The sequence below is a fragment of the Elephas maximus genome, chromosome 3 (assembly GCF_024166365.1).
Source record: "Elephas maximus indicus isolate mEleMax1 chromosome 3, mEleMax1 primary haplotype, whole genome shotgun sequence".
In the NCBI taxonomy this organism is placed as follows: Eukaryota; Metazoa; Chordata; class Mammalia; order Proboscidea; family Elephantidae; genus Elephas; species Elephas maximus.
In genome coordinates this window covers 210,122,027-210,148,133 of record NC_064821.1, presented here as the reverse complement: position 1 = coordinate 210,148,133, position 26,107 = coordinate 210,122,027, and the positions used below count along the sequence as shown (strand labels likewise).

Below are 26,107 nucleotides of genomic sequence, written 5' to 3'. Positions count from 1 at the left end.
GGACAATGAATAAGGAAGACCAAAGAAGAACTGATGCCTTTGAATTGTGGTGTTGGCGAAGAATATTGAATATACCATGGACTGCCAAAAGAACAGACAAATCTGTCTTAGAAGAAGTACAACCAGAAAGCTCCTTAGAAACAAGGATGGCGAGACTGCGTCTAACATACTTTGGACATGTTGTCAGGAAGGATTAGTCCCTGGAGAAGGACATCATGCTTGGCAGAGTACAGGGTCAGCGGAAAAGAGGAAGACCCTCAAAGAGGTGGATTGACACAGTGGCTGCCAACGATGAGCTCAAGCATAACAACGATTGTAAGGATGGCTCAGGACTGGGCAGTGTTTCATTCTGTTGTGCATAGGGTCGCTATGAGTCGGAACCGACTCGACGGCACCTAACAACAACAAATAAATAAAAATAATAATAAATCCACAATGAATGAATGAATGACTGTTACTATGCTGTCCATTTACCACCCTTCCATAGTCATGCATCTGGACCCCAGGGAAGTTCCTGCTCAAAGGTGTGGGCAGTCATTCTAGCTCCTGAAAATAGCAGTTTTTATAACTGAATGGTGGGCAAATCACAAATCAGTCCAGCAAAGCACAGGAACAGAATTTATCCCACCAATCCCCTCTCAGACATGACTACTCTCCATTCCCACCGTGCACTCCCAAGTAGGAATGAAACCAGGAGGAACTGCTCTGGGCCATAAGACTCAAAGACACGCTGCAAAGCTGGGCTATAATCCTAGGTAGGAGGAGTAAACCAGTTTGCTTACATAACTTCGGCAAGATGACCAAAGACGCTATTAAGTTGCACAGAAGAATGATTTCCCAGGGAAATATCACCATCTGACACCCACACTGTGGTTTCCCACATATGATACGCCAGTGTTTACTTAACTATTACCTTACTTCAGCAAAAATTTAGGGAAGGTTTACTATGCACCTGTTGTAGTGTGCACCGTCCCTGCTTTGAGAGACAGTTAATGAAAACATTAAACTATTATGAGGATAAAATATAAATGCCCCACGTGCAGGAGCAGAGGGGCAAAGGATAAAAGGACACCCAACTCTGTGTAAGGCTTCAAGGTGGAGGCAGCAGAGTTGGGAAGTTCCACTGGTTTTCCAGTTTGACTCCCCTGCATGATCCGGACGCCCGCCGCACTGGCCCAGGAAACTCCGGCAGCAACCCTAAGCCCCCACCCGCTAGAGGACTCCGCTCCAGGGGGCTCGGCCCTGCGCCTGAACGTCATCAATGGCCGCCACTCCCGGTCAGCCTCCAGGGGCTCCGAGCACGCCCCGCGAGCTCGGCGCTGCGCTTAGACGTCATTAACGGCCGCCGCCCCGGCCCAGTCTGCTCGGAAGGCTGCGGCTCCCGCAAGGCCCGCAGGCCCGGCTCGGCGCTGCGCCTGGACGTCATCACCGCGAGTCCTCCCGCCCCTCGGTGTTCAAGCTCCGCGCGCGCCGCGTCTCAGCCGCACAGGCCGGAGCTGTCGGGCTCCCCGCCTCCGCTCCCTCGCATCATGTTCCCGGCTGTCTCTTCCCCTCGGACCCCCGGTCCCGGGTCCCGAAGGGGCCCGCTTGGCGGGATGGGGCCAGGCTCCACACCCCGGGCGGCAAGCAGGAAGGGGCTGTCCCTGGGGTCTGCAGTCAGCTCCCCCGTGCTCTTCTCGCCGGTCGGCCGGCGGAGCTCGCTGAGCTCGCGGTAAGTGTTCCTCCCCAGGCAGGTCCGACGACCGGTCGGCTCAGGGGTCTCGGTGGGTCCAATGGGGTAGTGTCTCCCCAAGCCTCTGGAACCTTGGGCGGAATTCCACAATATTGGGAAAATAGACCTTTTCCGCTCTTACCAGTTGCTATTTCAGCCCCCCCTTGGTTAATCCATCAATTGAGAACGACTACAGTACACCATGGCCGGGTGTACACCATTGCTTTTCACTTTTCGTGGAAATTACTTTTGTGGTGAAGAATAAAGTGAATTTGAATCAGTGATCACCCCTCTCCCCCTTACTACCTCTGTGACCCGGGGTAAGTCACTCGGATTCTTCTCACTAGTGAGATATCTGACCTGGAGCCTGCTTGACTAAGGCCAAGGGAGTCCTGAAGTGCCACGATGCAGATGTGATGGTGGTACTGGGGACCTCCAACCCTAGAAAACCATTCTATAGTGCCTAACATCCTAGGCCGTTAGTACCTCTAATAACTAAAGGGCTTTTAGCTACAGAATTTCACTTTGTAGCTAAATAGGGAAAAGGCTTTCCATAAGGAATAAGATAATAGTAGTTTTCTAGCCAAACACAGATGTACAACAGCTGTCCACATCCCCCCCTCCATGTTCATTAATCAAGCTAGAACTTTAGAAGAAAGTAGTATCTATTTCGAAGTAGTTTCCTCTGAATTTGTCTATTAAAAATGAATTTTTCCCCTGGAGGAAAAATGGTAATGCTGGGTCTGGAACTCATGGCTAAGTTTTATGTATACAGTGTTGGCAGTACTTTAAAGGAGAAATGATTTTTAAAGAATGCGTTATAGCCTTGACTTCTGATGCTTGATCTTGAAAAGTGCTTTTGAAAGTGATGTCACTATTTTCTGTTCCTTTTTAGAAAAACTGGAGAATAAAAGCTGTTTTATTTAATTAAAAAAAATCTCTTACCATCTGTTGATCGTTCAAAGAAAAATCTTGTTATAATACTTCTGTCAAGAAACAAAGCCATTCTAGCTATAGACCACTCTATGTGCCTCTCCTCATTTAATCCTAAGAAGAGATAGGATAACTTTTATAATGGTGGCTTTACATCATGATTCTGAATTTGAAGAAGAGAGTGAGAAGGGAATATAATTCTACTGCTATATCTACTATTGAAGACCAGGTAACTGCAGATGCTTGCTGCACAGACCTGATAGGTTCTTAGAATTTTAGAGCTAGATGAGAGCTTACTGATCATCTAGCACAATGTTTGTCAAACTTTTTGACCACAACATGTGATAAACTGTATGTATTTATATATATATATATATATATATATATTTTTTGGAAAATATGTTGACTGATACCCTTAAACTGACCTGCATTTTGAAAAACACTGATCTAGTCCAGCCCTCCTATTTGACAGTTAAGGAAGCAGAGTTATAAAGACTTTAAGTGACTAGAGGCATCTGTCCAATTACTAGAGCATAATGGTCTGAAAAGCCAGGTTTTCCTAAGACCCCGATAGTATTTTTTTTTTAACAAAAATTACATTTGATTACACAAGTATGCATAAGCCAGAGTTCTTCCCATTGTCACGCCTCTTCTTCCATGTGTCTTATTTGTCAATGAACTCTTTAATTAGAAATTATATACATGAAAATTTATGAATAAAGTAATGTGATTGCTTTTCTTTAGAGGAACACCGACACGAATGTTCCTGCACCACTCCGTAACTGAGTCTATGAACTATGATGTGAAAACGTTTGGATCTTCTCTCCCTGTTAAAATTATGGAGGCCCTAACGTTGGCTGAAGGTAGGTCTCATCTTTCCATTTGCCTCTATTACCAATTCAGCATGAAGCCTAGGTCTGACTTGATGATCAAAATTTATGTATTCTCTGGTTTACGTATACCTAAATGGAGAGAAACAGGTAGTTGATCTAGTTTTTCACTATCATTGAGAAATGTAATAAATTTGAGGAGCAGAATGAGTTTATTCTAGCACAACCAAATTAGGTCTTTGATGGTTTCAAATACTGCATGTCCAAAATTCAGTTCGATTTCAAGAGTTACTTAAGTATATGAAGTTTAAAAACAAACCAGTCATTTTTGGATTAATGATGCTGTAAAATCAAGTCCTACCTCCATTAGATCATATATATCCCAGAGTCTGTTCACACAAATCAGTGATAACTACCAGTGTGGTTACATTTAGAAGGTTCTGTTGACAGAGAATTAAAGTGGAAGTTGGGAAGACCCAGTGAGCATACGGCTCAGAAAGGCAACATTAAGAGTGAGGGGTTGGGTGCCTGGAAGAGCGAAGTTCAGAGCATCTGCCTGAGTCATTGTTTTTAAGGATTTAATGATTCTAGATCTTTGTGATTTTCTTCAGTAGTGTTTTTCAAACTGTAGGTTGTGAGTGAAACCAGCTTGGTGGTTTGTGGCCAGCATTTTAAAAAAAATGAAATAGAAAAGAATGGGAAATATCAGCATGCATCTCCTATAGTAAGGTTAGGTAACTTTTGTTTCAGTTTTATTTAAATTGTGTGTAAGTGCATCATGCTGTCAAATGTGTTTCATACCCTGAATGGCAATCAAATAAGCTTACGGTATTCCATTGTAGAAGAAGGACTATTTCTCATCAACTCGAACTTGCACATTTTGCCTGTAAGTTCTTGGGAGCTTTAGGACTGTTGTTTTCGGACAACTAAACTTGTGCCACACATTTTGTTTAGAAATATATATACACCCACTCCTCACTTATCGACTGTCTCGTCATCAGACATTTTGCATTTACGTCAATAGTAAAAAAAATCTATCAGACTATTTTGTGCATTAACGGGAGGCAGACACGGCAGGAACAGCTGCAGAGCATATTCTTCAAGGAGGGTTTCTGGGTGGCCTCAGGGAAGCTGGGCCTTGCCACCCGACGCTGCCCTGCACCCCTCACTCCTTCGTGCTGGTAGGGTTGCTGCATCCATTGTAGGGCCAGCCTCCGCAGGGGCCACTGCCTTCTGCTAGGTGCACAGGCAGCACCAAGCCAGTGGGCACCTGTTCTAAGCTCCCAGCTCCTATGCGGCCTAAGGCCGTGCAGCTCAGAATTGCTTTAGGGTGGGAAGAGAGGGAAGAAAGAGTCATTAGAGAGGGCGTTTGGAAGAAATGCATGGGAGTTCAGTGACATCCCAAAGTGAGCTGAACTGGGCTGAAGCCTCTGCCTCGGTGGAGCCTCTAATCTACTTTCTAGTGTGTCCGAGGGCCATACTCAGGGGATTTCTCCAGTCTCTGTCATACCAGTAAATGTGGTCTTTTTTGTGCTTGTGAGTTAGATTTCACTCTACGTATTTCTCCTCCTTTGTCTGAACCGTATATTGTGATCGCTGTCAGAGCAATCAGTGGCCGTAGTCGGACACCATCTAGTTGTGCTGGCCTCAGTCTGGTGGAGGCTGTGGTCGTTGTGGTCCCTTTGTCCTTTGGACTAATCTTTCCCTTATGTTTTTGGTTTTCTTCATTCTCTCTTGTTCCAGACAGGGTGAGACCAGTGGACTGTCTTAGATGGCTGCTCACACTCTTTTAAGACCCCAGGTGCTATTTACCAAAGTAGGATGTAGAACATTTTCTTTATAAACTATGTTATGCCAATTGAGCTAGGTTTTCCCCATCTACTTTTTGTCTTTATGCATTTGTTTATTCTAGATATTTCATATAGGTGGAATCATACAATTTTTGTCATTAGTGTTTGGTTTATTTTACACAGCATGAACCCTAGTGGTTAAGAGTTTGGCTCCTAACCAAAAGGTTGGCAGTTCAAATCCACCAGGCGCTCCTTGAAAACCCCATGGGGCAGTTCTGCTCTGTCCCGTAGGGTCACTGTGAGTCAGAATTAACTCCATAGCAATGAGTTAATGTTTTCAGGGTTCATCTGTGTTGTAGCATGCATCAGAGCCTCATTTCTCGTTATGGCTGAATAATATTCCATTGTACGTATATACTGCATTTTGTTTACCTGTTCGTCCATTGGGTGGTTTCCAAATTTTGGCTGTTGTAAATAATGCTGTGATGAACATTGGTGTATAGGTATTTATTTGAGTCCCTCTTTTCAATTCTTTTGGATATATACCTAGGAATCAAATTACTGAGTCATATGGTAATTCTTTAACTTTTGACCCACCACCAAACTGTTTTCCACAGTGGCTACACCATTTTACCTTCCCACCAGCAATGCATGAGGGTTTCGATTTCTCCATGTCCTTGCCTACTCTTGTTATTTTCTGTTTTCCTGATACCTGCCACTGTATTGTATGGGAACTGACATCTGTTGTGGTTTTGATTTACATTTCCTTAATGATTAATAACTTTGAGCATCTTTTCATGTGCTTATTGGCCATTTATATGTCTTCTTTGGAGAAATATTTAAGTCCTTTGCCCATTTTTTAGTTGGGTTGTTTGTCTTTTTGTTGTTGAATTGTAGGAGTTCCTTATATATTTGAGATATCAAACCCTGATCAGATATATGGTTACCAAATATTTTCTTCCATTCTGTAGGTTGTCTCTTTACTTTCTTGATACAGTCCTTTGAGGTATAAAGTTTTAAATTTTGATGAAGTCCAATTTATCTTTTATTTTGTTATTTGTGATTTTGGTGTCATATCTAAGAATCCTTTGCCAAACACAAGGTCCTTAAGAGTTACCCTTATGTTTTATTCTAAGAGTCATGTGGTTTTAGCTCTCATATTTAGGCCATTGATCCATTTTGAGTTAATACGTGTGTGGTATAAGGTAGGAGTTCAACGTCATTCTTCTGCATGTGGAAATCCAGTTGTCCAAACACCGTTTGTTGATGGAATTATACTTTCCCATTAAATGGATGTAACAGCACTGTTGAAATCATTTGACCACAGATGTATGGGTTTATTTCTGCACTCTCAGTTTTATTGGTCTGTACATCTCTGGTGCCCTGGTAGCACAGTGGTTAAGAGTTTGGCTGCTGACGAAAAGGTCAGCAGTTGGAATCCACCAGCTGCTCCTTGGATACCCTATGGGACAGTTCTACTCTGTCCTGTAGGGTTGCTATGAGTCAATGAACTCAATGACAACAGGTTTGGTTTTGGTTTTATATGTCTGTACTTATGTCACTACCACACTCTTGATTACTGGAGCTTTTACTTAAGTTTTGAAATTGCCAAATGTGAGTCCTCAGACTTTTTTTTTCCCAGATTGTTTTTCCTGTTGCAATTCCATATGAATTTGAGGATTGACTTTTCCATTTCTGCAAAATAAGCTTTTGAAATTTTGATAGGAACTGTGCTGAGTCTTTAGATCACTTTGGGTGCAGTTAACATCTTAATACCGAGTTTTCCAATTCATGAACAGGAAATGGCTTTCTATTTATTTAAGTCTTCTTTAATTTCTTTCAACAATTTTTTGTAGTTTTCAGCATTCAAGTTGTTCACCTCCTTGGTTAAATTTATCCCTAAGTATTTTGTTCTTTTTAGATGCTATTATAGATGGAACTGTTTTCTTTTCAGATTGGTCATTACCGGTATGTAGAAACACAACTGATTTTTCCATGTTGATTTTATACCTTGCCAACTTTGCTGCATTCGTTTATTAGGTCTAGTGGATTCTTTGGCATTTTCTATATATAGGATTGTGTCATCTGTGAATAGAGATAGTTTTACTTCTTCCCTTCTAATTAGGATATGTTTCGTGTTTAAACCTTTTATCATACTCCTTCTGGTTCATGCCACCAGCCTCTGTTAATAACAAATAATACACAGCCTCAAATGTAGAAGCTTAGAGGAGAGAGCCCCTAGAAATCACGTGTGTAAACTGAAGAACTGTTCTCCACGTGAAAGCCCACCAAGGACTGTGTTAAGTCAGGACCGCAGCAGCTCACCAGTAGAGGAGCTGGAGATACTGTCGTGCTCTCAGGAAAAAAATACATTAAGCAGATACTCCATTTCAAGAAAAAAGCCCACACTTAGCCCAGACAGGATTTGACATTTTAGCTTGTACCTTCTTAGTGCCTTGAATTTTGTCCCTCAACCCTGTGTTTAAGTCAAGAGCAAAGCTCAAATTAATTAAATATCTAGAATTATTAACAAGTTTACAGAGGCCTACCACCAATGCTTAAGATGTAGCAATATGCCAATGTAGTTTTATCACTTAAGAGAATGTAACCCTTTATGTCTTTATAAAAGGTAGTAATTTATCTTCATTTTAAACCAAAAAAACCAAACCCAGTGCTGTTGAGTCAATTCCGACTCATAGCGACCCTATAGGACAGAGTAGAACTGCCCCATAGAGTTTCCAAGGAGCGCCTGGCAGATCTGAACTGCCGACCCCTATGTTAGCAGCCGTAGCACTTAACCACTACACCACCAGGGTTTCCATCTTAATTTTAGCCAAGTCTTATTTCAAAATCACGTTCTTTTGAAGGAGCATGATTTTTCTTTAAATGATTTATATAGTTGCTGAAGGTTTATTATTTATGTTACTTTATCAAACTAAAATCATGAAGGCTACTGAGTTTACTTATAGAAAGTAAGATGTTTCTTTGTAACAAATATCAGGCCCAAAATATACTTTTTGCCTTTAGAGTTAGTTCTAAAACTGGTGGTGGTTGTTGTTGCCTTGTGCTGTCTAGTAGTAGTGCCCAGAGGGCTTCCTAGGCTGTCGTCTGTCCAGGAGCGTGTTGCCAGGTCTTTCATCCCGAAGAGCTGCTGTGTGGGTTCAAACTTCTAAGCTTTTTTTGTTTAGTAACCAAGCATTTAACCATTGTGCCACCACAAGGATCTTTTGTTTTTGATGTTGATTATTCTTGAATTTCTATATTTTTCTAATTGCTTATTTTCTTTTGTCAATTACCTTTTTTTTGGTGTGTGTTAATTACTTTTTTTGGTGAAGCGTATGATAATAAAGAAGACTTTGGTGTAAGGAAATTTTGACAGTCTCTCATATGCATACTTTAATGGTGCACTTTTTTCTTTAGTTGATGATCAGCTGGCTGTTCACATAGATGACAGTGGATGGGCTTGTCTGGTCTGCAAGGAGAAACTCATTGTTTGGAAGATTGGTCTCTCACCTATTACTAAGGTAATGGCCCTTCGGAGAGCTGGGAGGAGACGGAGCAGAGGGATACCAGTTGTTTCTGGATTTCACCCTAACTTTAGGATTGATAGAGGACGGCAGTCTGACCCTACACAAGCATTAGGGTTTGCATTTTCATAGTGATACGAAATACTGAGCACGTGTACACATTTATGCACTGGGCACAAAGTTTCTCTTCTTTAACAGTTTTAATACAAAATCCATGTCATTGGCATTTAATAAGATTAGAAATGTTGGAATTTTTAGTGAATGTCATGCTACCTGGCCTGCCTAATGAACTCTAAGATGAAATGCTATCCAGATAAGCTAATGAACTTATGTCTAAGAAGATGGGACTGTAGTGCGTCAATCTAGTGAATGATGCTTAATAAAACAAGAAAAATAGCCGTAACTGCTGGTTTAACTTTCAGTTGTTAATTCCCAACAGAGGGGTTGTGTGTCTAGTAACTTATCCTTAGTAACTTCTTTTTCTGTTCGTTACAGCTTAGACATACTGTCTTGTATTACTCATTACTCACTGAGCCATCGTTCCGTGGGAACTCAGGCTCCTGCTCACCTAAGCTCTTCACATCTTCTGGCTTTGTGCCACCACCGCCTGGAAAATCGCATTTGTAGTTAGGAGCAGTAGGTGAGGGAAAAGTCCTGGGGGACATGGCTGAGTTAGCAGAGGGAATCTGATACTTGGCTGAGAGTGTAGGAAATTCAGTGCAATTAAACTGTAGTCACGCTGATTTTAAATGTCAAATAACAAATCAAGACTAGCATGGAAAAGTTCCAGAGGAAGCCTAAGCACTTTCCTTAACCAGTGCCTTTCTTTAGCTTGGGAAAAAATTAGTTGATAATCACCATCTAGCCTAGTGCTTAAAAGTTGCTGATTTTATATCCCTTAAGATACTTTGGAGCCCTGGCGGCACAGTGGTTAAGAGCTATGGCTGCTAACCAAAAGTTTGGCAGTTCAAATCCACCAGCTGCTCCTTAGAAACCCTATGGGGCAGTTTTACTCAGTCTTAACAGGGTTGCTATGAGTCTGAATCAGCTCGATGGCAACAGGTATAAGATACTTTGTTTTTAACTTACTGAAAGCCATGATGAAAACCTGATCAAAAGGAGATGTGAGAAGAAAGAATATTTATAGGATGGTATTTCCAGCAATGAATCAGACCTAAAATATTCAGAGAAAGGAAATAGGGGAGTCAGCTGCATATTTGAAAAGTTGGATTTCCCATGAAAGACTTTCTGTTTCCGTTTGTTCTGCAGTTGTCTCTGTGTAAAGAACTTCAGCTGCCACCTAGTGATTTCCAGTGGAGTGCAGACCTGGTGGCTCTTTCTTCGTCTGCCCTCACAGGTGAAGCACACTCGATTCAGGTGGGTGATTTTAATGCTTATTGAAATAAACCATTTAAAATATGGAGGAATCACCCGATCCAATTTTAAGACATAACTGTAAAGCTACAGAAATCAAGGCACAGGTATTGGCAAAGACACACAGGTTAATGGAACAGAATAGAGTACAGATATAAACCCAAACAAATATGGCCATTTGATCTTTGACAAAGATACAGAAGCAGTTTAGCATTTCAACAAACGATGTTGGAACAATTGGTCATCTGTATGCAAAAAAATGAATTCTCCTCTGAACCTCATACCTTATACAAAGACTAACTCAAAATGGATCATAGATCTAAATATAAAATGTGAAACTATAAAACATTTAGAAGAAAACATAAGAGAATCTTTGTGACCTGAGATTAGGCAAAGAGTTCTTGGAAATGACACCAAAAGCATGATCCATAAAAGAAAACAGTTGATAAATTGGACTTCATCAAAATTAAAAACTGTGCCAAAGCTACTGTCAAGAAAAGGAAGAGACAAGGTACAGACTTGTAGAATATATTTGTAAATCATATGACCAACAAAGGACTTGTATCCACAATATAAAAAGAACTCTTTAAGCTCAACAGTGAGAAAACAAACAGCTCAGTTTTTACAGTGGGCATCAAACATTTTTAAATAGACACTGCCACAGAGGATATAAGTTAGGCAAATAAGCACATGAGCGTCGTTGATCATTAAAAAAAATAATAAATATTTTTTTTTTTTTAATGATCAACGACGTTCATGTGCTTAAGGGAAATGCAAATTCAGAAAAGACAACACCTATTGGAATGGTTCAAAAAATAGCCACCAAGTACTGGCAAGGATGTGGAACAACTGGAACTTTGAGACACTACTGATAGGAATGTAAAACAGCTGTTTGGCTTGGCACTTCCTTATAAAGGTAAACATACACTTCCCATACGAGCCGGCCATTTTTTTCTGGCTATTTACCCTAGAGAAGGCAAAGCTTAACGTTCACACGATAGCCAGTACCCGAATGTTATAGCAGCTTTATTTGTGATATCCAAAGCTGGAAACAACTCACATGTCCTTTAGCAAGTGACTGGATAAACAGGGTACATCCCTACAATGGATAACTACTCAGCAGTAAAAAGGAATGGACACCTGAGGTGAATCTCAAAGTGAGTGAGATAAGCCAGTGTCAAATGGTTACATACTGTATGATTCCATTTGATTGACATTCTTGAAAAGACAGAACTGTGATGATGGGAACACTGGTTGCCAGGGGTTAGGGATGGCAGGAGAGTTAGCATAAAGGGGTAGCACTAGGGAGTTGGGGTGGGGGTGGGGTGGTGGAGCTGTTCCGTATTGTGATTATGGTGGTAGTTACACGAATCTATACATGTATTAAAATTCATAGAGCTAAACACCAAAAAAAAAAAGTAAATTTCAATTTAGAAAAAAAAAAGTTTTCGTTACTTGAATAGTAAATTGCCATGATTTCTTTATCAGTATCATCAGACTTCCAAGTTTTGAATCATTCTTTTATTAATCAACACAATGAGTTAATGTTTTATTTCAAGGATGTTGCTGTAATGGCTGCCACCAGAGAAGGATCTATCCGCTATTGGCCAAACCTTGCTCATGAAGACACCTACACAGAGACTTCTGTAGATTTAGGAGGTGACAAGACTTATAATTTTCTCACAGCAGTGCAGGTAAGCTATAGTTTGGCTTGTAAATGGAATTTGAGTGACTAAAAATGTACTGTTTCGAACAGACCGTACAGGCCAGGGAAGGATTAAAAAGAGACAAGAGAAAACTTTAAGGGTCTAGAATTTGAACAGTAGGCCAAAGGGAAGCCCTTCTTACAGGACTCTAACATCAATCTCAGATAATAGCCAATTGTATTTGTTTCTTTCAGAGATGTTCTAGGACAGTGACGTAAAAACCGTTTGACACTGTAAAGAATGGTTTGCTAATTTATACTCAGCAAGTTTACCAAAGAAATAAAATCTGATATTTGGTTTGTTGAACCTGCAATGTGGTGAACCTATAATTTAAAAAAAAAAAAAAAAACTTTTTCTGCTATAAAAGTTTTTTTGTTTATGTAGCATTAATAATAGTAAGTGGGTTCTTAAGTAAATTGTTTTAATAAAATAATACTGCTCCCATTTTTTATTCTTTTAGATTTGTTTAAAGGTGCAGATGGTTTTTCTCTGTATTAAAACATTACTTTTTGTTAATTTTTTAAAACTACTTCAGTGTTATATGTTCCATTGAACTAATCTCACAATGTTTGCCCCCAGGGAGGAAGCTTCATCTTGTCTTCGTCAGGAAGCCGCCTAATCCGGCTGGTACCTGAGAGTTCAGGGAAAGTCCATCAGCACCTCCTGCCTCAGGGGCAAGGCGTGCTTTCAGGAATCGGCCGGAAGGTTTCTTCTCTTTTGGGAATTTTGTCTGCTAGTAGTGATCTCACAGTAAGTTTATAAAATAACTTGGTTAGTAGTGATCTCACAGTAAGTTTATAAAATAACTTGGTTTTACAAATTCGTTTCTTGAGGAAATCAGTAAGTTGAAAGTTTCTTGCAGCGTCTCTATTGCCTCTGGTATGAAAAATGATGTACGTGAATCAGAACCTTTGATCTTTTCATTGAATCATTTTTACTGTGATGATTAAAAGCATCCGTACTAGCTTTCCTCTCCCACATCTTGTAATGTCAGGGTCTTTAAATCAGGCAGATTTTCTTATAAATATACGTTTTTATAGAATTAAAACTATTTTGTAAAATTTAAAAGTGTTTCCTCCCTGGGCACCCTTATAGCTCAGTACTGAAGTCACTCCTGAGGTTCACCCTTCAGCCAAAGATTAGACAGGCCCATAAAACAAAATGAGACTAAAGGGGCACCCCAGCTCAGGGGCATGGAGAGGACAGAACCCAAGGTCAAGAAGGGGAGAATGTTGACATGTTGTGGGGTTGGCAACCAGTGTCAAAAAAAAGTGTATTAATTATTTAACAAGAAACTAGTTTGCTCTGTAAACTTGCGTCTAAAGTACAGTTAAAAAACAAGTTATAAAGCTCATTGATGGTTTATAGAGCACTTTATGAATAAATAAAATACTTTATAAAAATTTAAAAATAAATAAAAGTGTGTACTAAGAACTTCGTGTTCTGGACTGAATCAGAACTATGTTCACCAGTTGCACGATTCCAGGTATGTGTGTAGACAACTCAAATCTACGTCTTTAGGCTTCCAGTTTGGCCCCAAGCTCCAGAACAGTGAAGGGAAGGGTGATGGGAGCTAAATTTATCCAGCATCTCCTCCGTGCCGTGGGCTCCCTGTTTACAATCTCATATGATCATTACCACAACCTGTAAAGTAGATCACTATACCTCCAATTTACAGGCAAGGAAACAGGCTCACTGAGGCTAAATCAGCTGAATGGGGTAACTTAACTATTAAGTTGCAGAGCCGGGATTTGTACCCAGTTCTGTCTGAATTTAAAGCACGTTCTTTTTTTTCTGTACAGTAGTCCCCTCTTATCTGTGGAGGACACATTCCAAGACCTCCTGTGGATGCCTGAAACCGATGATAGTACCAAACCCTATGTATAGTATTTGTCTTATACATATATACCCATGATAGAGTTTAATTTATAAAGTAGGCACAGTAAGAGATTAAAAGCAATAACTAATAAAATAGAACAGTTATAACAACATACTGTAATAAAAGTTATGTGAGTGATGGAGTGGAACAGCGCGGGGCCTCATCTTGCTGCGTACTTGTTTCACATTTTCGAGCCAAGGTTGACTGAGGATAACAAACTGGAAAGCAAGACCGTGGATAGGGGGCCCTACTGTACTGTTTTTCCTCTTATTTTATATAGCTGTCATCACCTGCTTCCTTTGAATATTCTTTAAGCCTAAAACTTAACATGTCTAAAAACAAATTTATTAGCTTCCCTCTTCTGTCCTATAGACTCCACACTTAACCTTACAAAACTCATTTCTCTTCTGATCTGTCCCTTTATGTTAGTAGCCCCATCGGTTTTTCAGTGATGTAGGTTTAACGTTTTTGTATTTCCTTGGTATTCCTTCTCCTTCTATAGCAGATTGGTTATGTACTAGCCATTGTAGATTTAACTTCTGTCGTATCATTTCCCTCCCCAGCTTTCCGTTTCCCTTGTTATGCCCTAGTCTGTACTTGGTAAATTTCACCTCAGCTCCTGTTGCTAGTTCAGTTTATTCATCGTTGGCACCTCCTGCCCTGTAAGTGGCTAGAGTCATGGTGACAGGAGAAACGAGATGTTAGGGTTTTAACACAAAACATTCATGTATACCTAGCTTAAAAAAATACACATCTATACTTCCTAAGCAAATATGTACTTAAAAAGTACAACTACACACATCTCTGCCAGATTAATTTTTCTATAACACAGCTCTAGGTTGTCACACCTCTGCTCAGAAGCGGTTAATAATATCTCCCTTGCCTATTAGATTTACAAACTCACTCACCTTCAGGACTCTCCACTGTGTGCTCCTGACTTTTCACTCTAGCCTTAATTTTGCTCCTTTTCTACTTAGAGTCTAAATTCCAGTTTAACAGCACTACCTCTTGCTCTCTGAAGACCCTGTCACTTTCCTGCCTCCCCAGCTTTTGGTTCTTCCTTCATCTTCCGCCTTTGTATTGCTGCCTGTGGTAACCCTACTGTGCTTTCAAGGTCTGTTTCCGGATCACACCTTCCTTCAGATCCTGAATGAAAACTTCTGCTAGGATCACTAATCAAATAGTCATAAAACATGCAATTTGAATTTCAGAAGAATTAGAACTTAATAATGCATAAATTTGATCTTTTTCTTCTCTTCATATAGCTTTCAAGTATCCTTTGGGATAGAGAGAGGTCAAGTTTGTATAGCCTTACAAATTCAAACATCAGTAAATGGGAGTTAGACGATTCTTCAGAAAAACACGCACAGAGTTGGGATATAAATAGAGCCCTCAAGGAGAGCATTGCTGATGCTATTTGGGTAAGGAACAAAAATTTATACGTTATTCATTCAACAGATGTTTCAGCTACTGTCAGCGGGGTACTTTATGAATTGCTGGGGATACAAGGGTGACAATGATTCCTGCACTCAAGGAGCTTACATTATTGATGTCTTCATATAGGGATCTGAAAGTAACTATGAAGCTATTAAAGAGGGTGTCAACATTCGCTATTTGGATCTGAAGCAAAACTGGTAAGCAATTAATTTGTCATAAAGAATATAGATAATAGCTTGGAAAAATAAATTTGCAGTACTCCAAAATGATGAGCAGTCTTGCTGTCTGTTCTTCTAGTGCCTCTGGTGCTGATCTTCTCATGTCCCCTATTGAGCCTTGCTAAGTGGGCTTGTTATGTCTTTACCTAGTGATGCTAGTTAGAAATATAGGCCGCTGTCAACCTTGCCGTGTATATCCTGACACGTGTTGTCTGCCTTGGTTAGAGGTGTATCTCTTCTGGTCTCACAGCTGGCTCTTCTCTCTTCGCTGCCAAGAGACACCCGAGGGTCTGTCCTTGGCCACTGCAGTGGTGCACTTGGTGCTGGGAGCATTCTCTCCTAGAGAGGCAAGCGCACTTTTCCTGCCCTTTTCCTGTTGCTGAAGGAGCTTTGGTTAACTTACTTTTGTGGCTATACTGAGTAAAAGAAGAGTAGGGTAAGATTGTCTTGGCAGTACAAGTTGGAACTTAATTGTGGTTTGTACTCAGTGAATTTCCTCTTACAAACAGTGCTCTAAGTGGTACTTACGATCCCAGGTTAGTCTGATAAAGCTAATTAATCCCATAATATTATTATTATAATTTTTAATTTTATGTGTTTTGTTGTTGAGAACATACACAACAAAACATACATCAGTTTAACAGTTTCTGCTTGCACAGTTCAGTGACATTGATTACATTCTTTGAGTTGTGCAGCCATCTTCACCCTCTCTTTCTGAGTTATTCTTGCCCATTAACATAAATGCACTGCCCCTAAGGTTCCTGTGTCATCTTTTATGTTGCTCTTGTCTATTTGATCCCATATAGATAGCACCTAAAAGAGCATAATGCTCAAGACAGAACTTTTTATACTAGTTAAGCTAAACTATTATTTGGTTTTAAGATTTCCAAGGGTATTTTTGGTTTAAGGTTTAAAGATTATCTCAGGCCGGTAGTTTCAGGGGCTCATCTGGCCTCCATGACTCCAGAAACTCTGAAGTCTATGAGAATTTGAAATTCTGTTCTGCATTTACCCCCTTTTGATCAGGATTCTACTGTAGAATCTTTGATCAGAATGTACCGGTATCAGTAGCTGGACACCATCCAGTGTTTCTGGTCTCATGGCAAAGGAGGCAGTTGTTCAGGAAGACAATTAGGCACACATTCCATTTCTTCCTCCTATTCCCCGACTCTTCTTTCTCTGTTGATCCAGCCAAATAGAGACCAATTGTTGTGCCTTGGATGGCCACTTGCAAGTTTTTAAGACCCAGGCAGTAACCAGTGAACTAGGAGTTAGAACAGAAGCACTAAACATGTTATTAGGCCAGTTAACTGGGATGTCCCATGAAACCATGACCCTAAACTCCCAAACCAAGGAACAAATCCCATGATGGTTGTACATAAGCAGCCTCAGCAGCTACATTTTTCTTTTGTCATTGTTGTAAATATGTCTATCAGTTTTTGCCAGTTCAGCTTTTTATAGGTATACAACTTACTGACAGTAGTTATAGTAATTGACTACTAACCTTCCCTAAAATGCCATTTTTCCATCACTGTAAACCGAAACTCAACACTATATAAGCAGTAACCTTCCTCCCACTAATAAACTTTGGTCTCTACATTTGCCTTTTTTTATCTTTTTATACGAGTGAGGTCATGCACTATTTGTCTTTTTGTGATTGACATCATGTCTCAGCATCATGTCTTCCAGTTCTATCCATGTTGTAGCTTGTATCAAGACTTCATTTCTGCTACTAGCTTAGTAGCGTTCCATTGTATGCATGTACCACATTTTGTTTATCCATTCATCTGTTGTTGGCCATTTAGGTTGTTTTCACCTCTTGGCTATTGGAACTAGTGCTGCAGTGAACATGGGTGTACAAGTATCTGTTTGAGTCTCCACTTTCAAGTCCTTTGGGTATATACCTAGGAGTGGAATTGCTGGATCATGTAGTAACATTCCCACCAGTAATGGATAAGGGTTCCAGTTTCTGACATCCTCGCCAACATTTGTTATTTTCTGTTTTTGTTTTTCCATTTCTGTTTAAGAAGGCTGTTGGAATTTTGATTAGGATTACATTGAATTTTAGATCGCTTTGCTTAGTATTGACATCTTAACAATATTAAGCTTTCCAATACATAAACATGGAACATCTTTTCATCAGTTTAAAACTTCTTTAATCTCTTTCAGCAGTTTTTTATAATTTACATCATATAAGTCTTTCATGTCCCTGGTTAAATTTATTCCTAGGTATTTTAGTTTCTTGGTGCTATTGTAAATGGGATTGTTTCCCTAATTTCCCTTTGTGATTTCTCATTGCTGGTGTATAGAATCCCAACTAATTTTTGTTTGTTGACCTTGTACCCTGCAACTTTGCTAAATTCCTCTATTATCTGTAGAAGTTTTCTTGTGGATTCTCTGAGATTTTCTGTATATAAGATCATATCATTTACAAATAGAGATAATTTTACTTTTCCAATCTGGATACCTTTTATTTCTTTTTCTTGTCTTATTTCTCTGGCTAGAACTTGTAATACAATATTGAATAGAAGCGGTTAGAGTGGGCACCCTTGTCCTCTTCCAGATTTCATGGGAAAAACCCTCAGTCAGTCTTTCTTAATAAAGTTTAATGTGGGCTTTTCATATATGCCCTGAGTCATATTGAGTAATTCCATATTATTATTTAACTTTAACACTAAAGTTCAGATGACACTTAAATACCATTTGTAACATAGATTCTATGAGAAAGCTCATGAGTTCATATATGTGACTTGTAATCTTTTGAAACACAGCTTTTCAGAAGTTAAGGACTATTTTTTGTTTTAGAGTAATTTTTACTGTGTTCTTGTTATGTGTCACTTTAGTTCAGCAGAACAGATTCTTCTCGTTCAGTGGAGGATTCTGCTGCTCTTTTGTGTATATTTTTGTCCTCTTGGGCTTCAATGACTGTCGGTAGCATCCTCATTACAGTTTTTAAGAACTTTATAAAAGCTATCAAAGATATAGAAATAATAGTGTTTATTTATTTTCAGTGAGCAGTTTAATTATAGTTTATCTGTTTTCATTTATCTTTATCAGACTCAGAAAGCTAGGGCTGCTGCCGAGGACACAACCCACGTGGCATGTAATGTGGACATTTTTTTCACATGTAGTTCAGGATTGGAGACATGGAGGTTGAGAATAGAAAAGAGAAACATGCTTAGGAATTGCTCTCCTGGGTCAGACCCAGGGCTTATCCCCATTGTGTTGTCATGGTAACACAATCCTCGGGGTGGCTGGTAAAGCCATAGCACTCAGTCTTATTTATCCTCCTCCTCACCTTTACTCCAGATTACCCAGTTATCACTCTCTTACGTATTGGAGGTGTAGTGATCAGAACCATACAGAGTGTTACATCTATAGCTGTTTTTCTTCACTTTAAGAGTGGAGTTTGTCTTTCTCATACTCATGATTTGTTACCGATTTTGACTAGAGCTGCAACGTAGGCTTAGATATTAATTGACCAGAATGTGTGGCTTGTAAGTTCTTTTACTAGATGATTACTGATGCAAAGCTCAGAATGTTCGTTTTAGATGTAAAACTTGGGTTTTTTATTCTTAAGTTTATTACCTTGTATATACCCTCATGAAGACTTACTTGTCCAGTTTTTATTGACTTGGCAAATTCTGATTGTCTTCCCATCATCTTCATTACCTAAAGTAACTCCGTGTTTTTTCAAGCCTGAAGATTTGTTTAGAAAGGTGTCAGATGAAACTGATCCTGTCACCACTGTAAGAAATCCTGTTTGTTAGCTATGTCTCCATGACTTCGTGGGCACACCCAAGGTGTGATTCTGCAGTACTCCCCTACCCCCTGTATCTGTGCAGAAAAATTGTGCACAAAGTACAGAGAGTTCCAGTATGCTCCCTACTACCTACACAGTGTTTCTTCCATTACTGTCCAGTGTGGTACATTGTTGCCGTTGATGAACCAGTATTGCTGTACCTTACTTGGTATAGAGGTGAGATTCTCAAGACTACATTCTTTGAGTCCTATCTCAGTTCCTTCATATGTGTTCTTATATATCATCTATATGTAACAAGTTTGGGCCAATATCCTTGATTTACTTTGAATACTTCAAGTGGAAGTGATAAGGTTTGGGGAGCTGGGAGAAGAGAATAGCGAAGAAGGAAATCAAAGCTATGTTAAAATTACTTGACCTGAGTAATGTGTAATTCAGTCACTAACTTTTTTCTTACTGTTTAGCGATTGACTTTTTTTTAGTTGTCAGTAGAGGCGCTTGCTACCCTGTTAATATTTCTGAACTTGAATGCAAGTTGCTAATAATGCTACTAAATGTTTTGGAAGGGTTGAGATTAGAGATCATTTAATTCTTTGTTGGGAGCAACAACTCTGGTAGACTAAGAGGAACGTAGAAACTTTAAGATGGAAAAAAGCTTGTTTCCACATAGACAGCAGCTTAAAATTTCAGTAACTAATAGTTAAAATAAAAAAAATGTTTTCCTTGGGACAAAGGTGACTGATTAGATCAGGGATTGACACACCTTTTCTGTAAAAGGGCCCCCCAAAAAGTCTTTATTGCAGCTACTCAACTTTGCCATTAGAGCATGAAAGCATCTGTAGATAGTATGTAAATGAATGGGTATGACTGTTTCAGTAAAACCTCACTTAAATAACAGGGCATGGGCTTGGATTAGAGAATTTCTTGATTTTTTTTTTTTAGATCACGTTTGTCGCGCTATAATTTATATACAGTAAAATTCGCCCTCTTTAATGTGTAGTAATTCTGTGAATTTTGGCAAATGCATAGTCATTTAACTACCACCACAATTGATGTAGAATAGTTCCATCACTCCCGAAATTCCTTTGTGCCCGCTTGTAGGCAACTCCCACCTTTACCCCCAACTCCTGGCAATCATTGATCTGTTTCCTGTCACTCTAATTTTGCCTTTTTTTAAAAACGTCATATAAATGAAATCATGTAGTATAAAGCCTTTTGAGTCTGGCGTCTTTCACTTAGCATAACACATTTGAGGTTTATCCAATAGTTTCTTACCTGTTATTGCTCAATAGCATTCCATTGTATGGCTGTACCAAGATTTGTTTATCTGTTGAACAGCTGAAGGACATTTGGGTTGTTTACAGTTTTAGGCAATTATGAATGAAGCCACTGTAAACATTTGCACAAAGGATTTTGTGTAATGAACATAAACTTTTATTTCTCTTGAGTAAATACCTAGGAGTGGGAGTGCTACGTCATATGGTAAGAGTATGTTTATCAGAAACTGCCAAACTGTTTCCCAAAGAGGCTGTAGATCTTTCCTTTTCCTTGACTAGTGATGGGCTCCTGATTTTGGCGGCAGCCTGGCATCCAGCAGACACGCCATGTCTCGTGTATTACTCTCTGGTAACAGTGGAAGATGATGGCTGCCAGATGGCAGGTGCCGTTACTGTAGAAGTCACTCAGTATAACCCACCTTTCCAGGTAAGACTTAACGTCTGACAGCTGATGACCCACATGGAGTTCTTTTTCTAACCATTGCAGGGCCGGATTCTAAGAGATTGACCTAGGGGGCTTAGAAATATTTTCAGATTGCTTGGTTTTAGACGTTGTTGCATTTTCTTTGCCGTCTCTGAATCTCATTGGTTCAAGAAAAATGAGAGTGGAATCAGCCAGCAGTGAGCCATTTGTTTCTTCTGCTCCCTCTCTTATAACTGGGTTGTTGTTTCTGTATTAGTGATTAGAAAGGAATATTGACCGTGAGCTACAGGATGAAGGTAAGAAAGAAACCTGATAGGAATTGGAGTTTGGCCTCAAGCCCTCTGTATTACACGAAAAAATCACTTTTTGCCCAAAACAGGATCATATTTGTAGACAACAACATTATATACTTATTAAATTTTCTTACAATCCATCAAAAGGTAGGCTTTCTAAATTTGAGTTATTCAGAGCAATTTAACATATATCTTAATAGCTGCGATGTTCATGAGGAAAACCTTGACAGCTGTAAATTCGTTTCACCGATCTTGTGTAGGATCTAATTCTTTTCAGTCCTTATTCTTAATATGACTTATTTAACTAAATCCTGTCCGGAAAACTTTTAATTTGTTCTTTTATTTTAAACAGAATAAGCCTTATCATGTTTTCTGATTATGAAGGGAAAACATGCTGTGTTTAAAAAAAAAAACTTTTTTCAGACAATGCAGCAGAATATAAACAATTTGAGAATTAATTAAAAAAAAACCTAGAATGCCACTTCTAATGTGTTATTTCTAACATTAGTTCTTTAATAACTCATTATCATTTAATTTAAAATTATCATTTTAGCATTTGCTAATTTTATCGTTTAAGTCATTTTTATTGTCTGCCTTTGAGTTTCTGTATCAACTTGGACAAGTTAACTTGTTTGTGCTTTATATCTTGACAGTAAAATAACCACAATGTTTATTTTTCAAAGATTGTTTATAAAGTATTTGTCAGTTCTAAAATAATATAATGAATTAATGCTTCTATTTTCTCGCTCTCATTTGTTACAGGCATTTGTTGTAACTCAACAAATGATTTCCCTAGTTGATGTTTATAAGCTTACTCTGTCATTTTTTTTTTTTTGGTAAATCAGCCTATGGGTAGTATTCAGATTAGGTTTTTACTGGTGAGTTGCCTGTTTAGCATTTTTATGAGATAATGTTGTTTAAAAAAAACATGAATTATTAAATCATACAAACCAGTATTTTGGTTTGTGGTGTTTTGGTTTGAGTTCTCCTTAAATATAACTTTGTGTTTAATTTTCAGTCTGAAGACCTGATAAAGTGTCGGTTGGTAGTTCCGAACTTTTCAAACCAGACTGCCTATCTGTGTACTGAGAATGCAATCTACGTGTGCTCCACGGGAAATGGGAGGCTTTCTCTTCCTCGGGAGAAAATTGGCTTTGCAGCACAAGGTAAGGTAGCAGTTCTAGAGAGCATGATTAGTGAACTCATTAGTCAGTCTGAGTAGTTTTTATTCTCTTTTCTTAACTGTTGCTTCTGGCATGATTGATGCCTACAAGTATTTCTGAGACATTCAGTAACATACCTACAGTAATTGAAGTCACAACCCTACAGAAAAACTAAAAATGTGGTAGAATTCCCAAACTGTTATATTCAGAGGCAAATAATAGTAGCATTTTTCCCAGGAGAAGAGGCCAAGAAGGAAAGAACAGACGCTAAGAGAAGTAATTGCTTATTCTGAGTTAATAAGAGTGGTTTAGTCTGAGTTGATGTTCTTTAAATATCACTGGTCCAGACTCCTGGACAAGAAGAATCCCGGATGTAGACTCATGCAGGGGGACTGAAACGGGTGCAGGGGTGGGGCTGGAGGGAGACTGGTCAGGAGTGAAAGAGGGCAAAATCCAGATGAGGCAACAGGATGGAGCCTAGGTTTTCTAGTCTCAGGATAAGAGCCTTGACTTTGGGTTCAAAAACCAAACCAAACCTATTGCCATCGAGTCGATTCCAACTCATAGCAGCCCTATAGGTAGGAGTTATTAAGAGCAGGCTTAGTTTTTTTTTTTTTTTTCCTTTACGTTTCATTGGCTGATCCAATAAGGTAAAGACAGAGTGGGCAAGAGGGCTCCATGGGATTAAAAAAGCTGTTATTCTCAGTTTTGCAGAATGAATAATTTTCGCTTTTGGCTTACTTGTAGTTTTAGGTCTATTGTCATTACTCTTTCACGAGGCTAGTTTTTGTTGTCCTTAAAGCCGGAGGACACAGCGCCTGCTTCTTCAAATAACAAGAGGTTCTTGACATTTGATTTTAGGATTTAAAAAGCTGAGGTCAGAGAGGAATAGTACTATAAAGGGGGGAAAAAAAACTTTAAAAAAAATGTTCAAGATGATTTTCTGCTTAGGCTGGCAGATTTTGGAAAACGTTTTGTTGTGTATATTTAATTGTGTATTTTTTTTTTTATATTAAGGAGATAGCATTTTAGGAGCTGGCTCCTGTGGTGGTGTTCCTATCGTTTTTTCTAGAAACAGTGGATTGATGGCTATTATGTTGAGGGAAAACGTGTCCATATTAGCAGAAGATCTTGAAGATTCGCTGACATCTTCAGTTGCTGGCCCAAACAGTGAGGTAAAATGGTCCCATAAGATTTTCAATTTTTATTTTTATCAGAGTATTTTACACAAATGTTTTAAAAAGTCAAACTGTTTTAAAAGGTTTATGATAAAAGTATTAGATCTTTTCTCTCCCTCATCCACTTTGTCCTTTTTCCCAAAGCAACTACTTTTAAGTCTTTTTAGTTGTTTTTTCTGGTATTTTTTCTCCATATTTATAAGTAATACATATACTTCTGTCTCTTGATTCATCATTTTAGAGCTCTGTTGACTTCCTGTTATGGAAGCTGAGGATTTTGGGTAGCTTACACTCTTTCTCCTGCCTTCATCATCCCAGTATAAACTTTTTCACTATAATGACAATGTGAATATTGCTTACGGTTTGCCAAGCCAAATAACATACAGATTATATTTCCTTTATGATACAGGTTTGTGTGATTCTTGGAGTTAATTGACTCATTTTGCATTTCCTTACTTTTTCTTTACTATTGGTCTCACTCTTCCCATACCTTCCAGCAGCTCAATAAAATGCCTCTCAGTACAGTTTTCCTATTGTCACACTTCGCAAACCTAGCAGCCGCACAGGTCTCACCCTGGAACTTCCCGCCTCCATTTCCTCCAACTTCTCGTCGACACTGGTGCCCATGTCACACTCTCAGCTTTGTCTCCTCTTTGCCCCGCCGTTTGCCATGCTTCTTGTTTCCAGTGTCACGTGTTAGGGTTAGACTCACGGAGGTTTTGGTGGAGGTTGTGTTTCTTTTTCTTATTGTTGTTTTGGGGTGATTTGAGAGGAATAGTGGAATAAAAGCCATTATTTTTTGTCATCTTGAAATCATATCCATAAGATTTTTTTTAGTTGTGCTGCGATAAAATATATATGACCAAAAGTTTGCCATTTGAACCATTTGTAAGTGTACAGTTTAGTGGCATTATTACATTACCATGTTGTGTGACCGTCACCACTGTTCATCTGCAAAATTTTTACATCACACCAAGCAGAAACTCGCTACAGCATCCATCCATCAGATTTTTTTATAAGATACTAAAAATAATTAATACTGCTTAGAATTATTTCATTTGTATAATATGTGAAAATATGGACTATTTTTATAATTCAAAATTAGTAATTTGGTACAGTTTCAAGAAAAAAATTTAATCGTATGGATATTGTAATACTGCTGTATGTTCTCAAGATATCTTACAGTGCTCCATTTCCTTTAAATTTTTCTAAATCTTTGTTTAAACTTAGAATTTATAATCAACCGTTGTACTTAGTAATATACATTGTGATTAGTTGTATAAGAGCAAACTTATAAAAAGATTGTACTGGTTATGATGAAATCCCCAAATAATTTTATCACAGTATAATTCCTGAATTATTTGTGCCTTCTCTTTAGGACTTCAGTTGACCATTTGATGCCGTTTATCACGTTTCCATGAACATCTTCAGTGTATAAACCATTGGTGTAGTCAGTATGGTTAAACAGTGTGTGTTGATGTCTTAAGTTATATCTGGCTTTTAGTCCAGTAATTGAGAATATTCTGATACCTTCACCTCTAACCTGTAGTTTGTTATTTTACAGAGTATGGTTTTTGAGACCACTACAAAGAATGAAACCATAGCTCAGGAAGATAAAACCAGGTTGCTAAAAGCCGCTTTTCTCCAATACTGCAGGTATTACATGTTTTTAAAATTACGGTTTATTTTTTTCTGAGGGCATGTTTTACTGATACATACTACTTATTTGTTGAATGGTAGGAGTGGGAGAAATTATGCCATCAAGAGGAGAATATTTTTTTTTTTTTAGTTTTATTACTTTAACAAAATATTATTCTTAACTTGGTAGCCACAGTAGGGTTCCAAGTAGGCTAGGAAAAAAAAATATGATCTCACATAACCTCTCCACTTAATAGAAGACAGAGTAGCCATTAAAAATAGTGATCATGAAGACAGTGTGGAAGAGTCATGTATGTTAAGGAAAATAAATTGAACACAAAATTCTGTCAGTACATTAAAGGAATTAGGCTTGGTCTATTAAAAAAAAAATTAAAATCACCACAAAAACTAGTGACTTAGTTAGTCTAGCTTACAATTCTGCAGTTTGGCTCTTCGAGGCAGGGCTCAGGTGGCGGTGTTACTAGTTTCGGGTGGGCTCATTGTCTGTGGTCAGCTGCCAGGCAGCTGGCAGTCAACTATCTCTGTTTTGTGTCATCTCTCATCAGCTAGCAGGCTACCCTGGGCGTGTTTTTATATTGCTTTATTTTTTTTTTTGACTCCAGGAGTGGCAAGATCAAGTCTCAGTGCATACCACTTTCCAAGTCTTTGCTGTGTCATATTTGGTAATATTCAGTTGGCCAAAGCAAGACTGCCATTTTTGTATGGCCTTTCTTGCCATGGTCTCAGAACTCCCACCAAGTGATTGGGTGGGGCTATGCAAATAAGGTGGTTGTTGGTTTGGCCCACAAAAGGGATTGGATAGCTTTCTAATAATGCAGGTAAGGTACATGGCACCCTTGTGGGTGTAGGACCATACAAATAAAGCATGTAGAACCCTAATGAGGGAAGTGGTCAATTTTGCCATCCTGCTGGGCTTAAGATGAGCCAGCCCAGAGGTGGCTTCGTGGG

General features: G+C 38.9%; 1 protein-coding gene across 3 annotated transcripts in view; it reads left to right on the top strand.

Moving 5' to 3' along the window:
- Window positions 1-1,347: 1,347 nt before the first annotated feature.
- Window positions 1,348-26,107, top strand: part of NUP133 (nucleoporin 133) — a 59,980-nt gene continuing 35,220 nt past the window's right edge. The window contains exons 1-13 of one of the 3 annotated variants that reach the window (XM_049881186.1): window positions 1,622-1,711; window positions 2,607-2,873; window positions 3,389-3,507; window positions 8,685-8,788; window positions 10,061-10,168; window positions 11,725-11,859; window positions 12,451-12,621; window positions 15,016-15,171; window positions 15,314-15,384; window positions 20,722-20,869; window positions 22,178-22,325; window positions 23,340-23,497; window positions 25,065-25,156. In XM_049881186.1, coding sequence (XP_049737143.1) covers window positions 3,405-3,507; window positions 8,685-8,788; window positions 10,061-10,168; window positions 11,725-11,859; window positions 12,451-12,621; window positions 15,016-15,171; window positions 15,314-15,384; window positions 20,722-20,869; window positions 22,178-22,325; window positions 23,340-23,497; window positions 25,065-25,156 — 1,394 coding nt within the window. In that variant the 5' untranslated portion in view covers window positions 1,622-1,711; window positions 2,607-2,873; window positions 3,389-3,404. Of the gene's footprint in view, window positions 1,712-2,606; window positions 2,874-3,388; window positions 3,508-8,684; window positions 8,789-9,286; window positions 9,432-10,060; window positions 10,169-11,724; window positions 11,860-12,450; window positions 12,622-15,015; window positions 15,172-15,313; window positions 15,385-20,721; window positions 20,870-22,177; window positions 22,326-23,339; window positions 23,498-25,064; window positions 25,157-26,107 lie in introns of those variants that run through there. The other 2 variants (XM_049881184.1, XM_049881187.1) reach the window with 2 other exon arrangements.